The sequence below is a fragment of the Ciona intestinalis genome, chromosome 2, assembly GCF_000224145.3.
Source record: "Ciona intestinalis chromosome 2, KH, whole genome shotgun sequence".
Taxonomy (NCBI): domain Eukaryota; kingdom Metazoa; phylum Chordata; class Ascidiacea; order Phlebobranchia; family Cionidae; genus Ciona; species Ciona intestinalis.
In genome coordinates, this window is record NC_020167.2 from 6,094,326 (window position 1) to 6,120,442 (window position 26,117).

The following is a 26,117-nucleotide window of genomic DNA, read 5'->3' on the forward strand; positions in this document are numbered from 1 at the left end:
AATGGAGAAACCGTATGTTTCTATCTAACCGACTAAAGTAGAGGTGCCGGAATCGCGGAATGTTCCAAATAGAACGTAAATATGTGTGGTTTAACAGGTCAAACAGGGCTGTTCTTTATCAGCGTTAAATTTAGGTCTTGAGAAGTTCAAAACATCGAACGCTTATATAATTTCTTTCATCGAGCTTTGGAGCCGGTTCCAGTTACCGATTCCCCCTTGTTCCCGGCCATGTCTGTTCAGTTAAAAATAGAATTCCATTGAAAACCGGCTTCTTTCATTCGCAACGTTTACAGCGTGTCGATTTACCCGGTGAAAAGAAGCAGTGTTTATATGTCATAAATAATGCGTGCTGGATGGAAAGCTTATTATTACCAACGCTCGTAAATGACCTTTTCTAGGTTTGATGCTTATAGCATAAACATTGATTACCGGGGCGACAGGTGTGGTGACTGAGAGACAAATATTGCGCGATTAGACAGTAGTTCAGTGTGGTTTGTGTCTTCGTTGCGGAGTTTCCCGTCTCGGTAGCTTTTCGCCCGGCCCTATTTGAGGTACACAGTTTATTGAAATGTCTTGGAAGAAGCCTTCTGTTACCGCAACGAAAGAAGCTTTAATCGGTTGCAATGGTTCTGTGAAGCGAAACTATAAAGCAAACTTTAGTCCAAATGAGAGAAAGTTTATGGAGAGAATCTGCAACGAAGACGACAAGTTTTTTAAACCGATTAAAATCCTTGGGGACGCAGACTGGCTCTCAAACCACGAGGAGTCGGGGCAGACATTCGAATCTTTTTGGCGGAGCTACGCTAACGGAGAATTGCAAGGTACATTACAAAATGACGGAGGGACACCAGCAGCATCAAGGCCGCAAACAGCTCGAGCCAGTCGCCCACCAAGGTTCGCAGGTTCAAAACGACCAACTGGTAAAACCAAGACGATATGCATCTTACAGCTTGGTCCGTTTCCCGGGGACGAAGATAAAGAAAGTAAAGTAGATAAACCGAATGATTTCATGGTCTGGCTGAAAAGCTATTGCTCAGCTTTCTTTTACTCGGCAAAGGTAGGAATGTTTGGCAGATTTAATATCTATTTGTACAGCAACTATTACCAAACGTAATACATTCAAAAACTGATCTTGTAAATTGGAGAAAGTAACGTAGGTTTTGTTTTAACGACCCTATATTTATCACGAGGCAAGACTTTGTGAGGAAATATTGAAGTGTTCGACAAATTTCTTTAATGTTTAATTATCGTTATGGTTACAGGTGGTAGTGTTACCACCGGTGTCTGTCGCCGACGTTGCATGTCAGTTCAGAGTTAACGAACTAACTGGAAGGTTTCAATTAAAAGCGGCTGATATTCTCAAGCATTTACACAAGGTGAATTAAATTAAACCGCACAGAAAATGTATCAGCGATCATCCTTTATAATGCAACAAGGGTTTTAAAACACCACCCGTTACATTTTGCTTCCCGTGGCTATTTGAACATATAATTATATTTGACTTCCATTCTAATGCTAGGAAATACCCAACAAAGACATGTGGTAATGCTATTTTTAAGCATACAATTCGTTCGACTTTTGCTTGTTACGTATATTTTCGTACGTGATCCTGACTGTTATTTTGCTAAGATAACTGTCCAATTTTATCAGCACTATAGGTAAGACCAATGTCAGATTCACAGAATTCACCACAGTTACCTATGTTCTAAGTTATAAATACAGCTTTGAACAGGCAAAGCCGAAACACGCTGACTGTTTGGTCGCTGTAACTATGACCGATCTCTATCCGAGGCCAAACTGGGATTTCGTGTTCGGGCTTGCTTCAACTAACGCAAGTGGAGAGTTCGGTGGCGTTGGTGTATTTAGTTTTGCACGGTAAGAGTCCTATACAGTACTATGTAGTATAAGATGGTAACCGTTAACGATATATTTCCTATATACTACCGCAAACAAATGGAAATAATTAGTGTAATTCGTCATTGCGACTTATGAAACAGAACACCCCGTTATATAACGACTGCAGTTGTCGTGCGACGAAAAAGGATATAAACCCGATTTCTCCTCAACCAATAACTCAATCTTCCATTGATCTATATCTCAGATACGACGATATTTTCTACGAAACTTGGACGCAAGGCAAAGACGAAATGAGAAGGTTACCATCTGGTGAGCTGGACTACAGTGTATTTGAGAAGCCGCCAAAGCGGGTGGACGGTTCCACCATTCCAGTGACTGACATATTGCTGCTACGTGCGTGCAGGGTAATGTTTTAACTTCTTTTTATTCTTTTAAGCCAAAACACTTTGGGTAGTACACCCCTGTTTACATTTTTATCGTCCCATTCAGTAGTAATCAAAGAATATTTTCAGAATTTTACATAACCGTATTCTTACGACTCGAAAATGGTGTTGTAAAATACATTGTCTGTAGTATGTGCTAACGGCGTCCATCATACTACAACCATCGGTCAAAATCTAATTAAGTAAGACGTTTAAACTTCAATTACAAATTTAAAGGTGATGGCTCATGAAGTCGGCCATATGTTTGGACTTAAGCATTGCATCTGGTCCAAGTGTTTAATGAATGGTTCAAATCATATTCAGGAATCGGACATGAGGCCTTCTTTTCTCTGCCCTGTTTGTCTGAGGAAGTTACAGGTCAATATATACCATTTTAATGATATACTATTATACTCTATACGAAAGTCGCAAACGGCTCGCCTTTGAGTCCTGAGATTTGGGCCGGAGGTGTTACGCTCTGTTTTATATGCGTGAATTCCAACAACGATGAACGCTATGGGAACTTAAATTTAGGCCTACGTTAACCTACTACCCCAAACTATCACAGTGTGACATATTTAGTGCGTTCATCACACAAGGTGTGGTAATTTGACAAACGTATAATTAGAGGCTTAGTTATAAACACGTAAATTTTGAAACGATATTTTTTTCAAAGGTAGTTCTCGGCTTCGACATACTAGCTCGCTACAAAGCGATGAAAGAGTGGTCGTCTTGCGAATTTTGGAAAGACTATAAGTATTGTCCAGGAGAAAACAGTAAGTCGGATATTGCTATTACAGTGTTTTGTAGGTATCATTCTATTTAAGCATGTTCTTGAAAAGAGACTGTAAACTTTGGTACTGAACGCCCAAACACAAGTTTGACCCAACATTACTTCGTTGAATGAATTAGCCCTCACCTGGCGGGCAACGACTTTTGTTAAAAACGCGGGTTTTCTGTTGCACATCACACTTTCTGCCCGCTTACGATTTAATGCATGTGCAGCTTTGTGGGTAATTATGTTTGAGGCTGAAACTGAAGACATCATGTTCTCAATATTACACGTTAGATGCTGCGTATTGTGAGCGGTAATATGTCAAAGTCTTTTTTGATCAGATATTCCAACAACAAAGAGTAAGAGTGCGTCACTTCCGATGTGGGAACGTCGTACTTTATTACCTGACACTGTTACGAGGCCAAAAACAGCAGTGTTGACAAGAAAAAGCGTTTATTTAAAGCGACCAGCTTCGTCAAAACTAAGTATTTTGCAATCAAAGGCAAAACCGGCACCGAAGGTACCCACTATCCCTACTTTGTTGCATAAAAAGAAGTATTATGACGTCACAGTGCCACCTCTAGAAGAATTCGAAGGATTTCGAGACTGGCTCTCGGACGCTATAGAAACTCTAACCCTTGATCACTAAACAATTTTTACATTGCTGCGTGCAATTTCGTAGAATATAGAAATTAGGGGCATAGGTATTAATGTGCAAAATTACTGTTTTAAACAGACAGGTATACTAAAAGTTAAAGACTTATATTACGAAATCTTTCTTTAGGTATAGTATTTTTCTGTGGGGTAAGATGGATACCGTTAACACCAAACTAACGATGCTTGTTCTACAGTCGTGAGAATACATTTAAATAATTCTGTAAACATTCTTTGTTTACTACCAAATTATATGATAAAAAATGGCCCATGTTACCCCAGCTAAATTGAATTTAATTTTGGATTTTTTACCGTAACACGTCATGTCTTACCTGCTTTACATTGTTTTTGCACGTCTTTGCTGAATGGCGAAAAATAACAGTGTTTTTAATTCTGTTTTTATTATGGAACTATAACGACTCTCCTAGACAGCTGTTAATTGTTTAAAACTCTGTCGGGATATTTGGATAGTAGGTGCTAAAGGTGTCCTATCTTTCCCCACTCTACTGTATATTAGCTGTGGTTTTAACATATTGGCCTCTGTATCCATGTATCTGAATTAATATTCTATAACCAAAAAAATATTTGATTTATATAGTCTACTTGTGTTACTCTTGCTTGATTCACGAAACGTCAAAATCAAATCTAAACTGTTTTATTTCTTAATATTTTCGAGTCTATAATTAATTACATTAACATTGAAAAAAAAATACATAAACGTTGGAAAGATTTTTACGACTATGTGGTTGCTTGTATGAGTGGTTTAAAATCCTCCTGATTGTGTCTGGTTGATTTGTAAATGAGGATACAAAGAGAAAGAAGAAGAAATCCGATGAGAACAACGATCAGGATGATTACCAAGAGCGCAAGCCAGCTCCCCTTTGCCCAACTTACAGCGCCCTCCAACGACATATCTGTTTTCTTAGTTTCAGTTTCTGTGACGTCATCTTCAGTTTCATCTTACATAGAGGAATTTTAATGTTTGGTTACTTCGAAAACAAATTAAAGAAATTTAGTTAGGCATAATTGGTCAATCGTTGCTAAAATGCACTTCGAAGGGAGGTTTTAGAGTTATAAAACATATTTTTATTGCTATATATTAAATATATATAGTACTGTGGGGTAAGATGGCCACCGTTGGCACATAATATCCTAATCGTGATTTTAAAATTTACAACTCCTTTTTAAAGTCTTGAGGAAGTATATAGTTTTTAACAATATATATATATATATTTTGTTCACTACAAAATTAGACAAGAATGGAAACTTTTTGAACCATTTTACCCCAACCCACTATAGTTTTATATTGTTTTGTATTTTCAGTTCCTCTGTCTATAGTATCCTGAACGTTGAGATCTAGGTTACCTTCATTGCGTTTAAGCACAAGGATTGGCTGGGAACTCGCAACAATCGTGTTCTTGGAGTCGTAACGAAGTTCACGACGACCTCGGTTGCCTGGTTTGCAAACCTTACAGAAAGTTAAAGATTAGCAGAAATATTTGTATCAAGTTATGGAAAATCTAACGACCCCCATGCATTACACGTTTTTATCGTTCATACTATATGTACATTTAGTTTAACTAAATAACTTCCATATAGGTGTATATATTCTATACGTGCGAGGTACTTATTCGAAGAACGCTCTTGGATCGGAGCATTTAGGCTAGAGTTGATCAATTTTCCCCAAAATACAGTACAGGTGCGTATACACGTTACATAACAACTTTATACCAACAAAGTTAAAAACATGATAACTCAGAAGCGGGCACGATGCGTGATGTGAAACAGAACACCCATGTTATAACGACGTGCATTGCCTCGCCATGCGATGATAAATAGGTTATACTCATGCATGCTCACCATCGTACAATTGCCTTCAACCGCCTCGTCGCATAAATGCGCCACAACATGAATATAAACTAACTGCGGTTGACCAATAGGAAGGTTAACAAACTGGAAAACTCGAAATTTGAATTGAGCATCGAGTCCTTGGCCGTTCGTGTCCACCACAATACCGTCGGCAAGTGTTTCGGCTGGGTTCGGGCATCTGTATATAAAGAAGACGTTGATGAAGACAAAACTGTAAGTTTGTTATTGATACAACATAATGTTATTGATTAAGCAGCAAACACAAACTGAAGAAACTAAATGTTTTTATTTAAATAAAATCTCATTACTAAAAAGCGGTTAAAGTATTACGTTTACCCACCCGTTAACTAACAAAGGATAAAAGATTTTGTCCGAAGGCGAACTTGTTGGTGTGGCCTTTGCTGAAGTAATCTAAAATGTAAAATATAGTAAAGTGGTGTAACATTAGACATTTTTTCATTTCGGTTCAAAATACGTAAAACAGTTCAATAGGCTATCCAGCAACACGTTAAACAAACAAAACTCGTATCCAAATTATCGTGTACCTGTAGTTTAAACCTTCCGGGATCTGCAGTACCAGCGTCCACAGTGACGTAAATGTAGCTGTTGGAGACAATTGCTTTGGGCGAGATATAAGGCGTCGACTTCCAAGTTGTCTCCCATAAGTTTAAACTGACAACAAATTTTCCCTCGGAAGTTCCACTGTCGATTCTCACGTCTCTGAAAAGTTAAAAAAATATGTATTTAATTGTAACTATTAACCAATGTTTCCCGATGAGATTTTATTAGGATAGTGCGAAAGTAATTTTAAAATAAACCGTCTATAGTGCGCGTAAAAGTAATTGGAATAGTAGGGTGGGGGGGGGGGAGATGGGACATTAATTAAAATAATAGGGTGTGAGGGGGAGATGGGACACCTTTTCATTTTATTTTCTCGTCCCATTAGGTTGTAAACAAAGACAAATTCAAAGATTTATAAAGTCGTATACTCACGAGTCGTCACGACTCCCACAGACCGTTGTTAAATTATTTAAAACACGATCAGAATATTTGGATATTCTGTGCTAAAGGTGTCCCATCTTCTCCTGCCTCACTTAAATAAATATTTATGCATTTACGCCACCTATATTAACCCATGAGAAATTCCGTACGAGTCGCTAAAAAGATTACCTGTTTGTTGGGACCAGTGGTCGACCCAGCGTTAAGTTTAGATTGAGAGCATAACTGCAAGTAAACTCGACGAACAAAGAACGTTTCCTGGATATTACTGACGTCACATTACCAACGATGGCCTGGAGGGCATTTGAGTATGTGATGTTTTTGTATCCGGGATCAATCTACAAGGAAAGGTTTTGGGCATTAAAGTCATGTTTGTATTTTTGGTCGAAGCCAACAAAGCTACATACTTGTAACTTGTATGCGGGTTAGAGATGCAGGAAACAGAACATCCGTATTATAAGGAGTGTCGTTGCCCCGCCATAAACGCGTGACATATAGGTTACATTCATTCACCCAGAGTTAAATGGAAGTCAAAACACTTGCCAAACTACTTTTACCTTAGCTGTCCCATTACATGCAGTTAAATTCCCCTTGATGACAAATTCATAATCAATCGAACCAGCGCTGAAGGACACGCTTCCTTTGCACGTGTTATTCGGGTCCACAGAAAGCAAAGGAAGATTGGTGTCTGTTATTGGCGTAGCGGTAATACCGTTTAGGTAAAAGTCCCCAAGTCGATACCCGTGCGCGTTTGCAGCACACTTGTTGATTCTGTGTTAAAAGTATATTGAGTAAATATTATTTTGTTACAAAATACTATTTGTGTTTGGACAAGGAGATCTCTTACCAACTTGCTACGGAATCATGAATGAATAAATGCAACCTGCTATATCCTCGCGTGGCTGCCTATAATACGATGTTCTGTTACATACACCTCGTGCCAGCTTACAAGTTACCACGTATATAACTTTGTGGGTGATTGTTTTGGATTTTTTATGTATGGCTGACAATTTTGACAACGCAGTAGTGACGAATGGGTTCGAGTAGTTGTAGGTAAGTGTCTTACACAGCGTCGAGCCTCGAACACACATCCTCTAAGCTAGAGACGAGCGTGCTGTTTTGTCACGGCTTGGTAGTAAACACAAAAAAGTTTAAAACAAAAGTTATATACTAACATGACTTTAATTGAATCTGGCCCACATTTAACGACTGGTGTCATCGCTTTCGTAATATTTTCCATTGAATACGGGTTCCCTGGTAGCTTTATACTTGGAATGCATTCACAACCTTTGGCGCCACATGTGGTTGTTTTGTTTGGACAGCCAGAAGGTAATGGCATACATGTACCCGCCATCTCTTTAAATAAGAGATAGAGTTAAAAATCAAAATATCTAGGTAAACATCATTTTCACTTTTCTCATTGCTGACAATTTAGACAACCCATTAGACCATTGGGTTGGAGCAACTGCCGTTTAAGTGTCTTGCCCAAGGACACATGTCCCAATTAGAATCGTTGTCATATACCCTTTAGGCAACACATATTTTAGATTTAAAAGATTATTGGACCTTCAGTGCTCTCTAATACGTCATGTCATAAAAAACACATAGTAGAAATAAATTTAATTTTGAACTTACGCTTTGTTTCGTTGCATGTTTGAATGCAGACACTTTTACATTTGTAGTAAGCTAACTTGAACGGTTCTTTCGTGGAGCTGCAGGTCTGGTACGCGTATACTGGTACAGGAATTATTGTTACCAACAAGGAAATGCAGTATGTAGAAATACATTGTAAATGTATAGTAGGGGGAGATGGGAAACTTTTTGTTTTATTTTTTCGTCCGAGTTGGTAGTAAACATAGAACATTCAGAAAGTTATAAAACCGTATGCTCACGACTCCCATTTATACTATTGTTAATTATTTTAAACACGATCAAGATTTGGATAGTGTGTGTTAAAGGTGTCCTATCTTCCCCCACCTTATCTAAATAATAAAATAAGAAATATTTACAAGAAATTATAGCTCGGACAACCTTGATTTATGTTTATACAGTTAGTTGGGCAAAAATGGTTTTTGTTTTCGTTTTATTTCACCATCTCATTTGGTAGTAAACAAAGAATTTTAAATATTTGTAGCCTCACGCCCCTAAAAGGGTGTTCCTAATTGTTTTAAAACACGATTAGGTGAAATATGGATTATTATGTTCTTGGGGTATCCGTCTTACCCCGCAGAATCGTTTTTCTACAGTGTATAAATTATTAGAATCGTGTACGTTATAATAAGTATCAGCGGAAATCGCTACAGGACAGCGACGTCGATTGTTCTGCTTTTGATTCAGCTCAACTTATACAGAACTGAGACCACAATTCTGTATGGAGTTGAACTATCTCAAAAGCAAGAATTTATATTTATCAAACGTAGTGTAGTAGAATAGGAGAAGACAGGACACCTTTAGCAAGCAATATCTAAATATCCTGATCGTGTTTTAAACAATTAACAACGGTCTATGGGAGTGGTGAGGATACATTTTAATTTTTTTTTGTAATATTTTTCTTGTTTACCACTAAATGGGACGAGAAAAAAAGATAAAACGATGTCCCATCTTTCCCCACACCACTATATATTATATAATTAAGGTAACTGATCCATCAATAAGCAAATAGACTAATTTAACTTTACGCAAATTAATTTAAATAAGTTTATATTTTAAATACCACGGGTAGAACCATCTTATCTTACCTGCATCCCCAGTATCAAAGAACTGCGCCACCAAAAATATTAACACAACAGCCAACTGAGTAGACATGCTTATATTCCTTTATATCTATGAGAATGGATTTAAACCGGCTATTGTTTCCCTCAATGGTCTAATACTTTTTTCGGGATTTCCGTAACATTTAAACGGCCCAAAAATGTTATGATTTTTTATTTCAAAACAAACAAAAATGTTCTAGTTACCTTCCGTTTGTCCGCTTTCCCACCACTTTCGGCGTTAAATCATCGCGCGAAATCACTGCTGTTGTTGTTCGTTCCCATGTCATCTACCAGATTCAAATAGGCTATTTCCGAGGACGTCGGTCTGCGTACTGGTGCAGCATATAAGTATATGGTGGTCTCGCGCGCCGCGTAGCCAGGTATGATACGTGGTGAGCTGGGATAGACGAGATAGAATAGGCCAGATTTCCGTTTCTGTGCCGGAATCAGCACGTCGAATCGTGCGAAGCAATGTTTTCATGCTTTGTTTCGACGATGTGCTTTACGTGTTCGTGTATGTGCGTATTGTTTGCTTGACACATGCATAACGGTATTGCGCGCGCTGCACACACATGCTGTCTTTTGTTTCCACACGTTGTTCTAATGGGAATCAGATTAATACACCCGGCTTGTACAATAGATTGAATAAACAATAGAATATACGCAGGTCGTTTATGGCATAGACTCACGGTAAATGCGATACTATACGTACACAACAATTCAACAAAATTTAGCACGTCAAATTGTGTGACCTGATTTCATATTTTCACACAGAACCACAAAAAATATCTTTCGACCCGAAACAATTCTTTTCACCATTTATTTTTTAAAACGTATATAGTAGGGTGGGGGAAGATGGGACACCTTTAACACATAATATCCAAATATCCCGATCGTTGTTTGAAGAATTAACAACGGTCTGTGGAAGTCGTAAGGATACGGTTTCATAGTTCCTTGAGTGTTTTTTGTTTACTACCAAATAAAAAGAGAAAACAAAATGAAAAGATGCCCTATCTTCCTCCAGTGTCTTGAATTTTCAGCGTATCGAACTTGGTGCTTCCCCAATAAGCCCCTGCGTCACTGTTTTTGTTTTAGTTACTTTGCAAACGTCGGCTGTTACTAAAGTCTGTTATGCCGATGGTTTTTGTATATGGGACTTTAAAACAAGGTTTTCCTAACCATTACCTACTGACAAACAGAGAAAATGGGTTTGCAAAGTTCTTGTACACAGCAAAGACTGAAGAAAAATATGCTCTCGTCGTTTTAACACATTCACAGTTCGGCTTGCCGTTTTTACTTGACAGTGCAGGCATTAACGGTGGAAACTGCGTTATTGGAGAGGTTTATGATATAGACGACAAAATGCTGGCAAAACTGGACGAATTAGAAGGTCACCCATCAGTTTATAGACGCACTATTATCAATGTTATACCTACGAGTCTACGAGCTACGACGAATTTACAACGTAGCGTTATTAAATGTTGTGTTTATTTATTGACAAATTTTTCAGATAAACTCACAAAACTGCCATTTTTATCTTCATATGATGATTGGTCAAAGTACTCGTCCGTTTATAATGAAAACCCCAATGCTGTTTTAAAATATATTAAGAAATAAACTTCTCTATATACTAACTTACTAAGTATAATGCTAACTGTATGGTTTAGAACAAGGTATTCTTTCTTTTGAATGACTATTAAGGTGTTATAATACCTGTAGCATAAATTTAGCCCTAAATATTCTATTGCATTTATCCGTCATATATATTATCTAGCTTATAGATTGAATAAAGTATTTGCTTGCTGTTAACTTGGTCAACCCATTAGTAGTAATAGGTTAGATAAGGATTAAATATCATAATTTACGTTTTAATTTATCTTTTGTATTTTCTGATGTGGTATAGGTGTGTTGTGTGTGTGCTATACAGATGTGAATTGCTAGTTATTTTTCCTACCTAAAATTTATAAAAATGATTGTTTGTTCTTATGATCGAAGTGCAAAATTTGTAATTATTTGTCTCATTTTTAGCTACATAATATTTACCTTATTTTTAGCTACATATTATTTACCTCATTTTTAGCTACATATCTTTAACTAAGATGTTGCATCACATAATTTTATGTTCATTTTTGTTCCTGCTGTGTGGGCAAGCATCAGAATGTAAAAGTGACATCAAAGCTGGAAATTATCTTCCTAACTGGGATTCTTTGGATAAGCGACCACTGCCAGTTTGGTAGGTCCTTTGCATAGCCATACAACAACTTAGCAATTATATTATTTCAGAATAAACTTATATATATATCATATAATACAATTCGTTGGACTTGATTTTTGACGGGTCTGTATTTCGTAACACTTCATTCTCAAAACACATGTTGCATTTAAAACGGATAGATTAAGTAAAAAAAATATTCTAGTTATCTTTTAAAAGTATTTACTTTATTGATCATCACACAAGGTATGATGAAGCAAAGGTCGGCATCTTCATTCACTGGGGTGTATTCTCTGTTCCAAGTTTTGTTAGTGAATGGTTTTGGTGGTATTGGCAAGGCACCAAGCAAGCTGACTGCGTAGACTTCATGGAAAACAATTATCCGCCTTCATTCCAATACGCTGACTTTGCACCAGAATTTACAACAGAGTTTTTCAATCCAAATGATTGGGCAGACTTATTCAAGGTAACTTTTGGCTCAGTTTAAAGCCCAGATTGTATTACTGCATATTGGCAGCTATGAAATATTGTTTTTAATTTTGTTGCAACCAGTATCAAATAATCATAATATATAAATAAAAAAAAAAGTTTGTTTTTTTAAAATAGATTTTTAACAAAACTAATTCAACCTTATATTTCCTTATTTGAAAATCCGATGTATTTAAGTAAACATTATTGAGTAATTAAAAAATATTTGTAGGGTAGTAAATTTACGTGCGTAAAAGAATGATAAACAAGTTAATGATTGCATTGTCAATACACTGATCATATGCAGGTTAATTTATATTCCCTAGGTAAGTAATGCTGCAGTTATATGCTTTGTACATAAAGCAGTTGTTTACACTGCGTATACACTATACACAACAACACTAATGTTTCATGTATCTGTCTGTCACTCATAAATCATTATGCATTTTTAGTTTAACTTGGGCATATGCAAACTTGCATTAGGTTTTTGTATTGTGCAAGCCATATTGTGATACACAAATAGGTAATGAATATCTGAATTCAGTTAATGTAGTGAAATTAAAGTTACATACACATTAACTTGTGGTTGAGCATGGGATGTATGAAATAAAACACCCATGTTAACTTATAACTAAAACTTACAACTGTCATTACCCTGTTACACAAGGATAAATAATTACATTCATTTAATAAAAACTGAATGGCCAGAAATTGAGAATAAAGACCTTTACAAAATAAAGGCCTTCACAATTCATTTCCAGATTGTCACCCTAAGTTTTTATAAAACTGTAAACAACCTGACACCTACATTGACAGACTTCAGGTGCTGAATATGTTGTGCTTACCAGCAAACACCATGAAGGTTTTACTAACTGGCCATCAGCCAATTCATGGAACTGGAATTCTGTTGATGTTGGACCTCATCGTAACTTGGTGAAGGAACTCGCAGATGCTGTTAGAAACCGAACATCCATTCACTTTGGTTTGTATCATTCATTGTATGAATGGTTCAACCCACTGTACCTCAAGGACAAAGCAGATGGATTCAAAACCCAGGAATTTGTCTCGTAAGTTGTAAACATTCACCATTTCGTCCTAAACTTTATTTTAGTAACACCGTTTAAAAAACTACAGCTTTGAATTTAACACCTAGCTAACTCATTATAATGATATTTCATTTGATTTCTGGTTAAATAACATTTTGTGTATATTATAGATATAGAAGATTTCTCATATTTTCTCCTGCACATGATAATGGACCGAATAGTATATGCTGTGTATGTTATTTTAAGAAGTTTTTTACACTGTTTTATACCACTACTCTTCTTAGAATTGGTATACTAGAGCCTGGGAACCACAAATACGAAAAACATCAGTTTATTCATAAGTTCATAAGTTTAATATTTATATAGTAAGGTGGGGGAAGATTGGGCACCTTTTTATTATTCTTTCTGGTCTCATTTGGTCGTAAACAAAAACATTCAAAAAATGATAAAACTGTATTCTTGTAAATTTAAAAACTTTTAATATTATAGATCAAAGACAATGCCAGAACTTTATGACATCGTAAACAATTATAAACCTGATGTTCTTTGGTCTGATGGAGATTGGGAAGCAAGTGCCGAATATTGGAACAGCACCAACTTTCTTGCGTGGCTGTATAACCAAAGTCCTGTGAAGGTAGTTAGATAATGTGATGTTTTATTTGCAGTAATAAGCAGTCAGGTGTATTCCCTAGCTCACTATTTTCCTACTACAATGTTAACTACTAAACACCAGTGTTCTGTTTCAAGCCATCTTGGGTAAGAGTTACCATGTATAACTGTGTAAGTAACTATTTTTTTCCACTTTTTAAGGTATTACAAAACTAGTGCCAATCAAGAAATTTTACACTATGCTGGATTTTAATGACTAATGGCATCTCTCAACTTGTTTCCCTGTTTCTCTCTATCACTAAGTTATCACACATAGGCTTTGACCTGTGATGTATATTACTTAACAGAAACCATAACTTATACTTGTATACATCAGTGACTTATCTGTTACCCTGTTTCAGGACACGGTTGTAACAAACGACAGATGGGGCCAAGGTGTCATGTGCAAACATGGTGGTTACTTTACGTGCAGTGATCGTTACAACCCCGGCAAGCTTCAACCTCGTAAATGGGAGAATGCAATGACTTTGGATAAGAAATCATGGGGTTACAGAAGAAATGCTGAGCTCAGTGATTATTTAACTATTGAAGAATTGCTTCAGGTATGTATTATGTGTAGCCAGTGTCTTATTTGAAAGGTATTTGATAAATCTTTGACAAATGCCTAATGCCACTTGAACTATTGGTATAATATGGCTTGAACTCTTATATTGGCGCCATGCAACATAGAATAGTCGTTAACGTGTCTGCTTCCAGCTAAGAGGATATAGGTTTTGATGGGGATACATATACTGGCATATAAGTCTCTGAGCAAGACACCAAGTGATTTTTTACTTAGTTTGTTCTTCTTTTATTGTCAGGCATAAACCATCATAAGCTTGTTTTACAGAGTAGTTTTGTTTTTTTGCTAACAAAGTTAGGTATTGGGTATCATATCAGCCATATCGCATAACTGTTTATTTCTTTTCAGACATTAGCCACTACTGTGAGTTGTGGGGGAAACTTACTGGTGAATATCGGGCCTTCGAAAGATGGGACAATTCACCCCATATTTGAGGAAAGACTTAAACAAATGGGTGAATGGTTGAATGTTAATGGGGAGGCTGTTTATAAAAGCCAACCCTGGAAACATCAGAATGATTCTTTAACACCAGGTGTATGGTAAGAAGTATTGATTTTTGTGCACAAATATGTATTTGTTTCTTGATACTGTAAATTAAAGGTACTGTGTAATTGTCTTCTGTATGGCTAATAGTTTAGACAACCCAAAAGGAACCACTGGGTTGGAGCAACTGACGTTAAGTGTACTGCCCAAGAATGTATTCACTCACAGTAGTAGCAGCTTCAAGCCTACAACCAGTATTTTCTTAGATAGAAGCAAGATCCAGACTAAGTTATGTTCCCTGTACTCAGGTATACAACCAACCAGAATAAAGTTTATGCTTTTGTTTTCACCTGGCCTACATATGGGTTGTTGAACCTTGGATCCCCTGTTGCCACCTCAGATGCTTCATCTGTTAAACTACTTGGAGAAGAATCCAGTCTTACATGGGAACCGTTGAAATCGGCAGGGGTTGGTATTTATCTACCAGTGATAAACCCTTCTACTACAAATGCAAAGTGGCTTTATGTGCTTCAACTTACAGGATTTGTGTAAAAAATATAAACCTTATATTCTATATTGATTTTCTGTAGATTTGAATAATATTTTTTGTAGATTTATAATAATGAAATAGAAGAATCATAGGCGCCAAACCTCATAAAAGCAGGGAAGCCCGGGATAGTTAGACATGCATTTATATGAAACAAATCTGGTTTTCAGTGTTTATAAATACAAAATCCCGACTAAGCCCGTCTCCCCAGGTTTGAAACCTATGATTAGTTTCCTGATTTTTGCAGTTTTCGATAGTGTATGCAACATTGATCAAGTCATTGTGGTTTAGTTTTGTTACCAATTACATGATTTGCGTAGAGATTATCACACTTTTGATTCTGTATTGATTTTTTTTCATTTTTGGTTGGTATGTGTAACTTTAATTAGGTCTGTGTTATTGTGATTTTTTGAAAGGAACTATAAAATTTTGTAACCTATTTTCTTAGCTATATGTACTTAGGTCTAAATACAACATAGTAATTACATCTTTTCAGAATTCATTCCTGTATGATCATGCATGTCTATATTTGTCACTATCCTTATTATTTGTATCATGTATATGCATCTATGCTATGTAGGTGAGGTCTTTTTTCAGGACCTGGGATTCAGGCCAGATTTGGTCCATTACCCTATATAATATAAGTTCACTACACTACTGACATGGTATCTTGGTGTGTATAACTTTTATTGTAAAATTGCCTTTAAATCAAACGCAGTATACTAAAATCACTTTTCAATATACAGCAGTGCAAGTTGCAACACTTCTGCCTTCTCAGTTTGTGATAAATCAATTCCTTATTCATGTCTCCTCATTCTCTTGCTTTGGTGTCTCCCTCTCAATAGCATTGCCAGCCCTTGTTAGTTGTTTTTCTCCTTTTAGTTGCGCTCGTGCACCAAACCCTCCCCTTCCAGGATCAAAATCCATTCGGTATTCGTCTCGTACCTGCAAAACGTGTGCGAATGAATGTATTTTATTTATCCTTCTGTGGCGGAGCAAAGACGTTCATAACATGAATGTTCTGTTTCATACACACATGCGCATAACAGTCCCAGCATCCGCCTTGGACTTGTAAACTTAGGGCTGAACACTTTGCCATAGCGCCAGAAAAAATGAATTTTCTGCTGCTGTTGCTACCAAAAATAGTTTTTTATAATCAGGTCAGGTCCTCGGATATAAAAATCCCAATAAAGATTGGAGGGTGTCTGACGAAATGTTGGTAGAATTAAACCAATTTTTTGTACCAGTTTATATTTCAGTGGAAACTTGTTAATTGTAAACTTTATCTAATTTACTTCTGTTATTGCAATATTATACTGTAGTCAGCACTAACAAGTAACTATAGTTATTAGTTAACATTTTATTCAACACTATAACTTGTGGTGTGAATAAACAAAAGCTAGCATTTCAGAAAAATGTCAAAGTATTAAAAATAAGATTACCTGCCCACCAGCTTTTCCCCGACCAAACTGTCGTCCCTCCTTAAACCCAGCATCCCAATCTGTTCTTACAACGCGATCATCAAGACGAGTGCCGTTAATGTAACGAACAGCGTTCTCTGCACATAGTCGTTCGCAATACCTTGATAAAAATACAAAGTCAAAAACAACTTAGGAACAGGTATGTATTTGTATTTGCTGCCAATTTTGAAGTTAATACTTAATATACATATCTATATATAGCTTTAAAAAAAGTTATAGTACCCTTAAAGGTATACATGCTTCTTTTTTAGGTATTTTTTACCAGCATAACATCACTGTTTTACCTATTTTAATGATTTTGTTTGTGATATTTTTTATGTATTTTAATATATATATATATATATATAAATATATTTTTTTATGATAAATTAATATTATACTGTAACACCTTTGAAACAGCCATAAAGTTATTTAAAAAACTTACTCCACAAAGCAGAAGCCACATGGAGTCTTTTTAAATTTGTCCAAACCCATGACAACTCTTTTAAGGTCGCCACATTTAGAAAACAGTTCATAAATTTGTTCTTCTGTTGTGTAGTATGACAAGTTACCAACATAAAGCGTGCTAGACATTTTTAACAACTTCTCTTGTTGCATTCGGCTGCCCTGTGAATATTGATAAATAGAACAAATTAGGGATTTATATGGCTTTTAAGTCAATTTGTCTTTAATACTGTGTACAGACAGCCAATTACTTAATAAACTAAATGAATATTTGAAGGGGCATAGACAGTAGTTATAACACAGGTGTTTTGATTCATACACTCTGCTCGCTTGTGAGTTATCACACATGTTACTTTATAGGTGATTACATGCACAAAGATTTGGGTAAAAATCACCTTTTATAATAAAATTCAATTGTTTAATTTATCACTTACTTTAAAGTGTTGATCTCGGTATGCTGTTAAATCGACACCTGGATCTTTGAACAAGGGTCTCAGAGTCAAATTTTGACTTGTGTCCACAGACATTTTTATGTATAAACAATCAAACGCTGCAAAATACTTCCTAAGCATAAGTAATGAACGAATTTAACTTATTTATCCTCGCGTGCAAAGGCAACCATAGTCGTTATACCTCGGGTGTTATGAACTATGCACCCCGTGCCTGATAATTTAAAATATTTTAGAGATACATATGTCTTGCTTAATGCTTTTTCTTGTCCCTATACACAAAATAAAAAGGCTAACAAAATACAAAATAATGGGACGTGAATTTACTTCAGACGTTTTTACAAACTATACCGCCACCTCGTGACCACCCTAAACGGGGATTTTCTTAAAGTTGTTAGCTCATAGTAGGGGATTTTTTAAAGTTTTTTGTAAACTGAATTGCAGTTACTAAAATCAGTAAATACTAAATAACTACTGCAATTGTGTAAACTTGTACAAAGAAGAGTGTCATAACGGATCTGTCCACACTGAAATATGGAATTAAAAACAAACAAGGTAAGTTTTATAAGCCATTTGATTAACACTAAGTTTATATGTATTTTTGTATTGTGGATTATTTATTTTTTGAATGTAATATTCATTTGTACTTAACCTATAAAAATAATTTGTGCAAATGTACAAGTTTAGTATTCCTAAGCCAAGAGCTGGTTTGCTGTTAGTAGAAACCTGTTATTATGCTTTTGAATATCATATATATTCTTAGGCATAGCGATATTCGTTATATAACCGGTGTTCTATTTCATACACCTCCTGTTTGCTTATGAGTTACCACTGTAGCGGTTGATTGTGCCCTAGCACAGACTTAATGATATAAAGATAGCTAAATTTAACACTAATGCATAAAAATTGAATATAAAGCAACGTTGTATAGCGAAAACAAAAGCATGAGGGGAATGGAATGCAGTTTCGCTGCTTTCGTAACATCTACTTTCCCGTCATTCTAATCGTGATAATAAAACAATTACCCAGTTGTGTGTATGCCAGGTGTGGCAATTGCCTCTTTATATCATTAAGTCTGTGCTAGAGCACAATCAACCGATACACCACGTATGTAGCCTTTGCGGGTGATTAATGTTTTTATTATTGTATAATCGACCATTGGCTGACCCACAAGTCAATATGAGTTAAAGCAATGGCAGTTAAGTGTCTAAACCAAAGACAGACACACCCACAGTAGTGTCAGCATCAAGCTTTGAACCCAATGTAAATGGGCAAGCACTTAACCTTCTTTGTCACAGAAGCTTTTATAAACTAAATACAACATGATGACGTAAGACAAATGTTACAAACTATACTAAAATGTTCTGTAAAATGCCAAACACAGGTTCTGTATGCTCATATTAAAAAAATCTGCCCAACAAAAAAGTAATGAGCTTTTACTCTGATATTACATAAAGAGAATTCAGTATCACTGATAAAATGTTCATATCATGGAAGAGCATTCCTTGGGGTAAATTTCATTTCTACTTAAACGGACGCTCACACATGTGTTTAAACATTACTGTCTTTTAAAACAGTTCCTTAAAGTCCACACTGTATTGTCCTCGCTTGGTTACTTCAGGATCATTAAGATTGTCCGTTGTATGCATCTAACCATTGTTTAAACACAATGGCCTACTCCTTGTTAAGGTGCTGTAATATGATGACGGTCCAAGTTTTGGAATTTTCTTGTTCATTTCTTGTTCAGTAGTAGTACAATAAGACAGCCATTTGGTATGTGTGTGGTATAAGTAGGCTATAGAAATAGGATGTATATTTAAACATATATTTTACTAATTCTATATCTGTAATGTTTGATGTTCAGTAAATACATGAGCTACACTTGCCTTTGGCTAGATAAGGTATATTAGTTAAATACATGCATATAAAGAATGTTGTAGGAGAAAAGAAATGTTGAATTAAGCCAAGATGTGGTAAGACTTAAACACGATAAGGTTTCAGATACTTTGAGTTTTAGTGGAGATTGCCATATATTCACAGCTTTCTTAATGTGCTAATATGTAATACAGATTGTTATAGGCTAGGCTGATACCAGTATCTTTAAGGAGCAAAGCATTAAACAAACATGAGTAATAAACATGATGGTTGTTATAAAAGCATTAATGGAAGATTGGGCAAACTTCATTATCACAGAGGCCAAAACTTTACTGATGCACAAAAACACTGCGAGAGAGTGGATAATTCACAACTTGCCGTTATGAAGGACAATGCTACAATATATGACGTGGTTGCTTCCCTGGAAAGTTATCCTGAAAATAGAAAGTGTATTGAGAGAGATTTCTGGATAGGTTTGCACAAAGAAAATGACAAATACAAATGGTTAGATGGTGGTGTGTGGGATCAAACCATTACACCCGTTGATAATAGTTATCCTGGAAACTGTGTTCAACTGTATTGGGTTAGAGGAATGAAACCACGGTGGTCCCAAGAAAACTGTTCCAGTCTATCAGCTTTCTTGTGTTATACTTCATTAACAGATGAGCCACTTTCAACAACAACAGTGACCACCTTCTCGACACTCCGCATGACCACCAGCTCAACAACGCACATTACCACCAGCTCGACACCGCACATGACCACCAGCCCGACACCGCGCATGACCACCAGCTTAACACCCTGCATGACCACCAGCTCAACACTGCGCATGACCACCAGCTCGACACCCCGCATGACCACCAGCTCGACACCCCGCATGACCACCAGGTCGACACCACGCATGACCACCAGCTTAACACCCCGCATGACCACCAGCTCGACACCGCGCATGACCACCAGCTCGACAACGCGCATGACCACCAGCTCAGCAACGCGCATGACCACCAGCTTGACACCCCCCATGACCACCAGCTCAACACCGCGCATATACAGTAATTCAAGCTTATTATCCGAATCCACCGCTACAGCAGCCTCACCCCAATCTGTATCTCCAGTGCTGATCGGGGCAATTGCAGGAGGAGTTTTCGCGCTATTGCTCGCACTTATTCTTGTGATGTATTTCTGCAGAAAACGCAAACAGAGAAATCAAAACCTCAGCCCTGCCCAAAATCCTGAAGTCAACATGAGTTTGAACTTCAACCCAATGTATGAAGAATCTGCACAGGAAAAAATCAATCCGATATACAACATGGACATCGAACTTCGCCTTCAGCCTGAAGATGCTTCATTAAACTTGAATCCTCAAGCGTGTGGTTCTAATGATGTCATTCCTGTAAATGGTGATGTCACACCTGATCAGAATATTAACATGAACCCATCTCCGAAAAATGAAGTCTCATTCACCCCGGATGTACCTTACGCCAAAGTGAACAAAAAGAAATAAACCAAGGATGCCAGCAGCAGTATCAACTAAACTAAAAGAACTAACTGTGGATGTGCTATATTCAATTTCAGCTACATTACTGTTAAGCTTAGTAATTTTTGGTTTTAGTGCTTTTAGTGGCTCACAAAGTCTTTTGACTGTAAAAGTTAATTATTTTATGTATATAGGCTTAAAAGTATTTGTCTAAATTGTAATTTTTTCTGAATGGTCGTCTAAGTTTTATTTCTTGGTTACGTTTGTTTCACTGCTATACAGTAGGGCTTAGTTTTTATGTTAACCTTAAGTTTACAAGGAAGTAAAACGATTAAAGTCTATTACAACATTTATTGTTCACCGATAGCTATTTATAATAACCGAAACTAAATTTGCAACGGTATTAGAAACAATGGCCTTATTGCTTTTAGCATGACGTGATACTGTATTGTTCACTTTCAAAAATTCCCCAGAACTTTTTTTGTAACCCTTTTCCGAAAATTCCCTTTTTTTACAAACTTTTTCTTTTTTGTTCTATATGTCACAATTCTTAGCTTGTAAATCTGTGACAGTATATATACTGTGTTGTTCTTTGTAGTTCGCTCGTCTCATAGAAGATGACAAACAATGAAAAGCAAGAAGAGGCTTGTTATGCAAGTAATAATGGAAAATTAGGCCAAGTTTATTTCCACAGGCAACAGTTAAACTTTACTGATGCACAAAAACACTGCGAGAGAGTGGATAATTCACAACTGGCCATCATGAAGGACAATGCTACAATATATGACGTGGTTGCTTCTCTGAAAAGTTTCGTGCAGCATAATATTACAGATAGATGTTATGACCGATACTTCTGGATAGGTTTAAGCAAAAAAGGTGACAAATACAAATGGTTGGATGGTGGTGTGTGGGTTAGAATCAATCAACTACAATGGTTGAAAACAGTCATCCTGGTAATCCTGGAAACTGTGTATCACTGTTGTGAATTAGAGAATCCAAATCACGCTGGATTCCACAAAACTGTTCAACTCCAATAACTTTCTTGTGTTACCCTCCGTACCCAACTAATGTGATCACCACACCCAGCAGCTCGAACATGCAAACAAACATGACTGCGCCATTTATTACACCAGTGATAAAATTGCCTTAGGAATGTTCGCGCTTCTACTCTTACTTATCTTTTTGGTGTGTACCTACAGAAGCTGGGTTCTCAGAATGGACAGGTCTGACCCCCAATATATCAATATTGAACCACCCAATGACTATTATGAAACATGGTATTCGCACCCCATATATATATGATACAATCAACTGGTAATATAATAATGTTGCTGCTACCTGGTACTTTAAAACATTTTATTTTGCAACAAAAACTATGACCTATTGTTAACCAGAAAAAGCTACCACTTTAAAATTATCCAGAAAAGCGATTATTTATAAAATTGTTTTTAATTACGCCTTTGTTAAAAATCATAACAATTTGTGTTGCAACTAAATACCAAGTTAGTGTTATTGGTTTGTACATATTTATTTATGGCAAGTGACACTAAAATAGTTTTGGGGAACAATGGCACCAATGTTTTCTTGTATATACTATGAGTATAGCACAGCATAGCACAATACTTCACAAAAATTACAGAAAGAAAGCCTTTTTTACAACCGTTCGCTCTTTTTTGTTATATTAGTCACAATATCCAAACAGTATTTGTTCTATTATTATGTTTCTGTAGCAATACTTCCTCTGCAAATAAAGTCGTATAATCAGCACAGCCTGAGTGATTTTTTTTCTTTAATCTTTTAATATGTTGATGTTTTACATAAATGTTTTTCTTCTAACTATAACAGTATTCTTGTACTAATTAAACAGCTGCTTATAGTTGCACCAGTCCCACCCTTTTATCCACTAAGTCGTAAAAACAGTTTTAATCTTTAAAGTGTCATAATGAATGTTGTTTTTATATACTTATGTTCTTAGTATATCTTTCACACTTATATTACTGTAACCAAGAGAAAAATCAGTAACTTTAGTTGCTTTTATGTTTCCTATCAATTAATATTTTGGATCATATTGCAGAAATAAACCAAGTTTCCTGGTATTTGAGCATAAGACTTGTATTCACATGACAAAAGCTCATTCCCATACAACACCTCACATGACGGTTCTATCGCTAACACGTTTAAAAGCGGTATAAACTATAAACAACTATGAACAGAACACCCAAGTGTTTGTTACATAACACAGAAACGAAATCCTAATAACAAGTTGGGCAAAAACTATACAGAAACTGATGAAACCAAAGTTGAGATGACGATGTACATAATAAAATGATGACAGCTGTTTTGCTGCTTAGATGAGCCTTGGCAGAACACTAAGGTTTGCCTCGGAGATTGCTCTCCCAACCTGGTTGTTTGCTTCACACTTATACATCCCTGCGTCTCGTGCTCGACAGTCGTATATTGTGAGCGTGCAAACCCCATATTGGTTGCGCATCGAGTATTTGTTGTTTGCTTTAATTCTGATGCCGTCTGTAAAGTAATTCATGTTTATCTCATTGTATTCTATATAGATGAGTTAGTATGCCACAGGACAGCGAATTGTTGGCCTATTACCTCAGCATCATATATTTACATTTTTTGCTATATGGGTGAGGTCTACAACAATACATGCCATTGGACTTGAGATTTAGGCCAGGGTTAGCCCATTGTCCCAAATCAAAGCATGTTTTGTTTTATATGCGTGAGGTCCTATGGTAAGACGTGACTCGATATATAGGCCAGAGTTGGCTTCTTGTCTTAGCATTGTATTTACATTTAATTTGTATTCCCATTTTACCTTTATACCAAGCAATTTCCGGTTCTGGTTTTCCAACAGTAGCGCACGTAAACTTAGCTGCACCACGCTCCTGGATTGTAACAGGTTTCATGGCCAAGTTAAAGTTGGCTCCCTTGTTTAGATTCATCTTATTATATCTTATCTTCTCAATGTGCAGTGGACCTGTTATATGAATGGGGGATCCTACAGTTTTACATCCAAGAAAATTCTCAATCACGACTTAAATGTTGTGAAAAGTGGCAAAGGGCCACATGCATTAGAATGCCGTCCTTTAAACCAGACTATACAAGGTTCAATACTCAATGCTGCTACTGTTGGGGGCATGTGTGTATTTGGGCAAGACAGATGATAATTGATCAAACCCAGTGGTCACCAACCCAAAGCGCATTAGTAGACATTTTTAGTGGTTTTTAAGTACTTTCTTGTCTGGACAGGGACTTACTGTTTAACTGTTACTTTCAGTAGTTACACCAGAACTATTCTATTCTTCATAATTAAAAAAATATTAGTTGTAAATAATAATTTGAAAACTTATATCAGAGCAGAAAAATACTAGTTTACTTTATGTCTACTAGTGAAAGTAACTTAATACCAGTTACTAGATATGTAGCTACCTCTCTTTTGAATGACAGTCAGCAAGTTAGATTGATTCCCATCTCCCCTGGCCCAGTTCGTTCTCAGCAATAATACGGAAGTAATAGGTACACCCCGGCTTCAAGTCCCGCACCTGGTAGCTAGTCCCACTAATCTTGTCTTTAATAGTTTGAAAGCTGCGAGAATAAGCGTCTCTTCTCTGTAATTGTTTGGGGTTTTAATTAACTTTACAAATTGTGTGAATGTTTTTTGTGGCAAAACTTTCAATTTAATTTTTAAGTATTATAATGAAAATAAGGGAACAAATGGTGAAACAACAGTCAGTACAACACTGTCTTTTGTTTTGGTAATGAATTATATTTGGGTTACATTCAAGATACCCTGATGTGCTGCCCATGTAGAATAGTAAACACTGTATATATAATGGACACCAGATGTATAAAATAGAACTCCTGTATAATTACTTAAACTGCCCCTAATTCCAGGTTCTTTAGGAGGATCCCACCTATATAGAATACAAAATAACTCTGTCGATCACACTTAACATATAGTACTGTGCGGTAAGATGGGACACCATGTTTCCATAATATCCAAATATCCTGATCAAGTTTTAAACAATTAACAACGGCCTATAGGAGTTGTGAGGATACTGTTTTATAATTCTTTAAAAGTTCTTTGTTTACTACCAAGTGGGACAAGAAAATAGAGTGAAATAGTGTCCTATATTCCACCACTCTTCTATATATTACTTTAAATGTGTCATACATATATAATTGACCTGAAGACAATAATGTTTAATAGGATTTCCTCCATCATTAAGTGGTGGGTCCCAAGTGATGAGAAGGGACCCATCATCTTGCAGCTCACCAAGTTTAATATTGCATGGAGGGTCAGGGGAGTCTGTGGAAACACAAGTAAGTTGCCTTTATATATATACTGTTGCCTCTAGGTCCAAGCATATTACAGTTTTTTTGTAAAACAGCATTTCTGGCATTTATTTGGGTAATTTACCCTGATAAAGAGGTCCTGTATATGATCCTTAAATGTTGGTATGAAAATAAATGCCAGAAAAACTGTTTTACAAAAAAGTATGTTGTTATTATGTAAGTAAAAGGTTTATAATGAACACCGATAGATTTTGGGTTTAAAACTGTAAAACAATATCTTCTGGAATCAATAGCGAATCAAATTAATTAAAACAGCGAATAGAATTAACAGCAAAATAATACAGTTAACCCCGCTTAATCGGACCACATTGGGACCAAGCCAAACTGGTCCGATTAAGCGGGTGGTCCGATTATGCGGGGTGAACAAAGTTCGTCATAATCCGGCTCCTGCATCGCCCTTTCTCTCTAAATAGTGCACGCGTCTGCTCATGATCGTCGATAAAGAGACACTCGCTATTTCTCTTTAAATAGTTCTCGCGTCTGTTCCCGATCGTCGATAAAGAGACACTTGCTTTTTCTCTTTAAATAGTGGTCACATCTTCTCGGGAAAATGGTCCGTTTAAGCAGGGTATTGGTCCGTTTAACCGGGGAAGATTGTATGTAAAAATGTATTTAGATTCGGGACCAGCGAAAAGCGGTCTGATTAAGCCGGTGGTCCAATTAAATGTGGGCCGATTAAGCGGGTTTAACTGTATTAAGTA

At 36.4% G+C, this 26,117-nt stretch overlaps 5 protein-coding genes, 2 long non-coding RNA genes and 2 other non-coding genes across 12 annotated transcripts in view; 4 read left to right on the plus strand and 5 right to left on the minus strand.

Annotated features, from left to right (window-relative positions):
- The window catches only part of LOC113475756, an 18,975-nt gene extending 961 nt beyond the window's left edge, over positions 1-18,014 (minus strand). Inside the window, exon 1 of the long non-coding RNA XR_003397526.1 lies at positions 17,834-18,014. This is a non-coding gene — a long non-coding RNA (uncharacterized LOC113475756). The remainder of the gene's footprint in view (positions 1-17,833) is intronic.
- LOC100178507 (archaemetzincin-2-like) lies at positions 211-3,869 on the plus strand. Of its 2 annotated transcripts, XM_002122269.4 has the most exons (7): positions 217-1,057; positions 1,263-1,376; positions 1,733-1,875; positions 2,102-2,261; positions 2,517-2,657; positions 2,956-3,055; positions 3,396-3,869. In XM_002122269.4, the coding sequence occupies exons 1-7, from the start codon at positions 569-571 to the stop codon at positions 3,701-3,703; spliced, it is 1,455 nt and encodes a 484-aa protein (XP_002122305.3). In that variant the 5' UTR covers positions 217-568; the 3' UTR covers positions 3,704-3,869. The 2 variants fall into 2 exon arrangements, with proteins under 2 accessions (XP_026696152.1, XP_002122305.3); XM_026840351.1 differs by lacking the exon at positions 1,263-1,376 and having other exon boundaries at positions 211-1,057.
- On the minus strand, positions 4,348-10,199 carry LOC100186455 (uromodulin). 3 transcript variants are annotated; one of them, XM_002127590.5, is made up of 11 exons: positions 9,534-10,194; positions 9,315-9,399; positions 8,212-8,310; positions 7,752-7,932; positions 7,134-7,347; positions 6,748-6,914; positions 6,123-6,297; positions 5,918-5,988; positions 5,569-5,755; positions 5,074-5,176; positions 4,348-4,667 (listed from the first exon to the last, which is right to left on the minus strand). In XM_002127590.5, the coding sequence occupies exons 2-11, from the start codon at positions 9,379-9,381 to the stop codon at positions 4,447-4,449; spliced, it is 1,485 nt and encodes a 494-aa protein (XP_002127626.1). In that variant the 5' UTR covers positions 9,382-9,399; positions 9,534-10,194; the 3' UTR covers positions 4,348-4,446. The 3 variants fall into 3 exon arrangements, with proteins under 3 accessions (XP_002127626.1, XP_026696137.1, XP_026696136.1); XM_026840335.1 differs by having other exon boundaries at positions 4,551-4,697; positions 9,534-10,199; XM_026840336.1 differs by lacking the exons at positions 7,752-7,932; positions 9,315-9,399 and having other exon boundaries at positions 9,534-10,193.
- Positions 8,911-8,960, plus strand: mir4082 (microRNA 4082). Its single transcript, NR_034477.1, has one exon. It is a non-coding gene; the product is annotated as a microRNA 4082 (primary transcript).
- Positions 8,911-8,961, minus strand: mir4081 (microRNA 4081). Its single transcript, NR_034476.1, has one exon. It is a non-coding gene; the product is annotated as a microRNA 4081 (primary transcript).
- LOC100184076 (alpha-L-fucosidase) lies at positions 11,380-16,074 on the plus strand. Its single transcript, XM_002127680.5, has 7 exons — positions 11,380-11,562; positions 11,788-12,007; positions 12,826-13,076; positions 13,545-13,689; positions 14,066-14,266; positions 14,635-14,825; positions 15,078-16,074. Exons 1-7 carry the CDS (start codon positions 11,429-11,431, stop codon positions 15,319-15,321), a joined length of 1,386 nt encoding a protein of 461 aa, XP_002127716.1. The 5' UTR covers positions 11,380-11,428; the 3' UTR covers positions 15,322-16,074.
- LOC100181697 (nuclear cap-binding protein subunit 2-like) lies at positions 15,987-17,907 on the minus strand. Its single transcript, XM_002127785.5, has 4 exons — positions 17,676-17,907; positions 17,222-17,403; positions 16,759-16,897; positions 15,987-16,261 (listed from the first exon to the last, which is right to left on the minus strand). The coding sequence occupies exons 1-4, from the start codon at positions 17,811-17,813 to the stop codon at positions 16,118-16,120; spliced, it is 603 nt and encodes a 200-aa protein (XP_002127821.2). The 5' UTR covers positions 17,814-17,907; the 3' UTR covers positions 15,987-16,117.
- A 145-nt stretch (positions 18,015-18,159) lies between the features above and the next one.
- On the plus strand, positions 18,160-22,472 carry LOC104265477 (uncharacterized protein DDB_G0290587-like). Its single transcript, XM_009859552.2, has 2 exons — positions 18,160-18,245; positions 19,760-22,472. The coding sequence occupies exon 2, from the start codon at positions 19,816-19,818 to the stop codon at positions 21,067-21,069; it is 1,254 nt and encodes a 417-aa protein (XP_009857854.1). The 5' UTR covers positions 18,160-18,245; positions 19,760-19,815; the 3' UTR covers positions 21,070-22,472.
- A 662-nt stretch (positions 22,473-23,134) lies between these two features.
- LOC100177045 lies at positions 23,135-25,390 on the minus strand. The gene is made up of 4 exons (XR_717149.2): positions 25,248-25,390; positions 24,490-24,668; positions 23,876-24,037; positions 23,135-23,568 (listed from the first exon to the last, which is right to left on the minus strand). It is a non-coding gene; the product is annotated as an uncharacterized LOC100177045 (long non-coding RNA).
- Between the last annotated feature and the right edge of the window lie 727 nt (positions 25,391-26,117).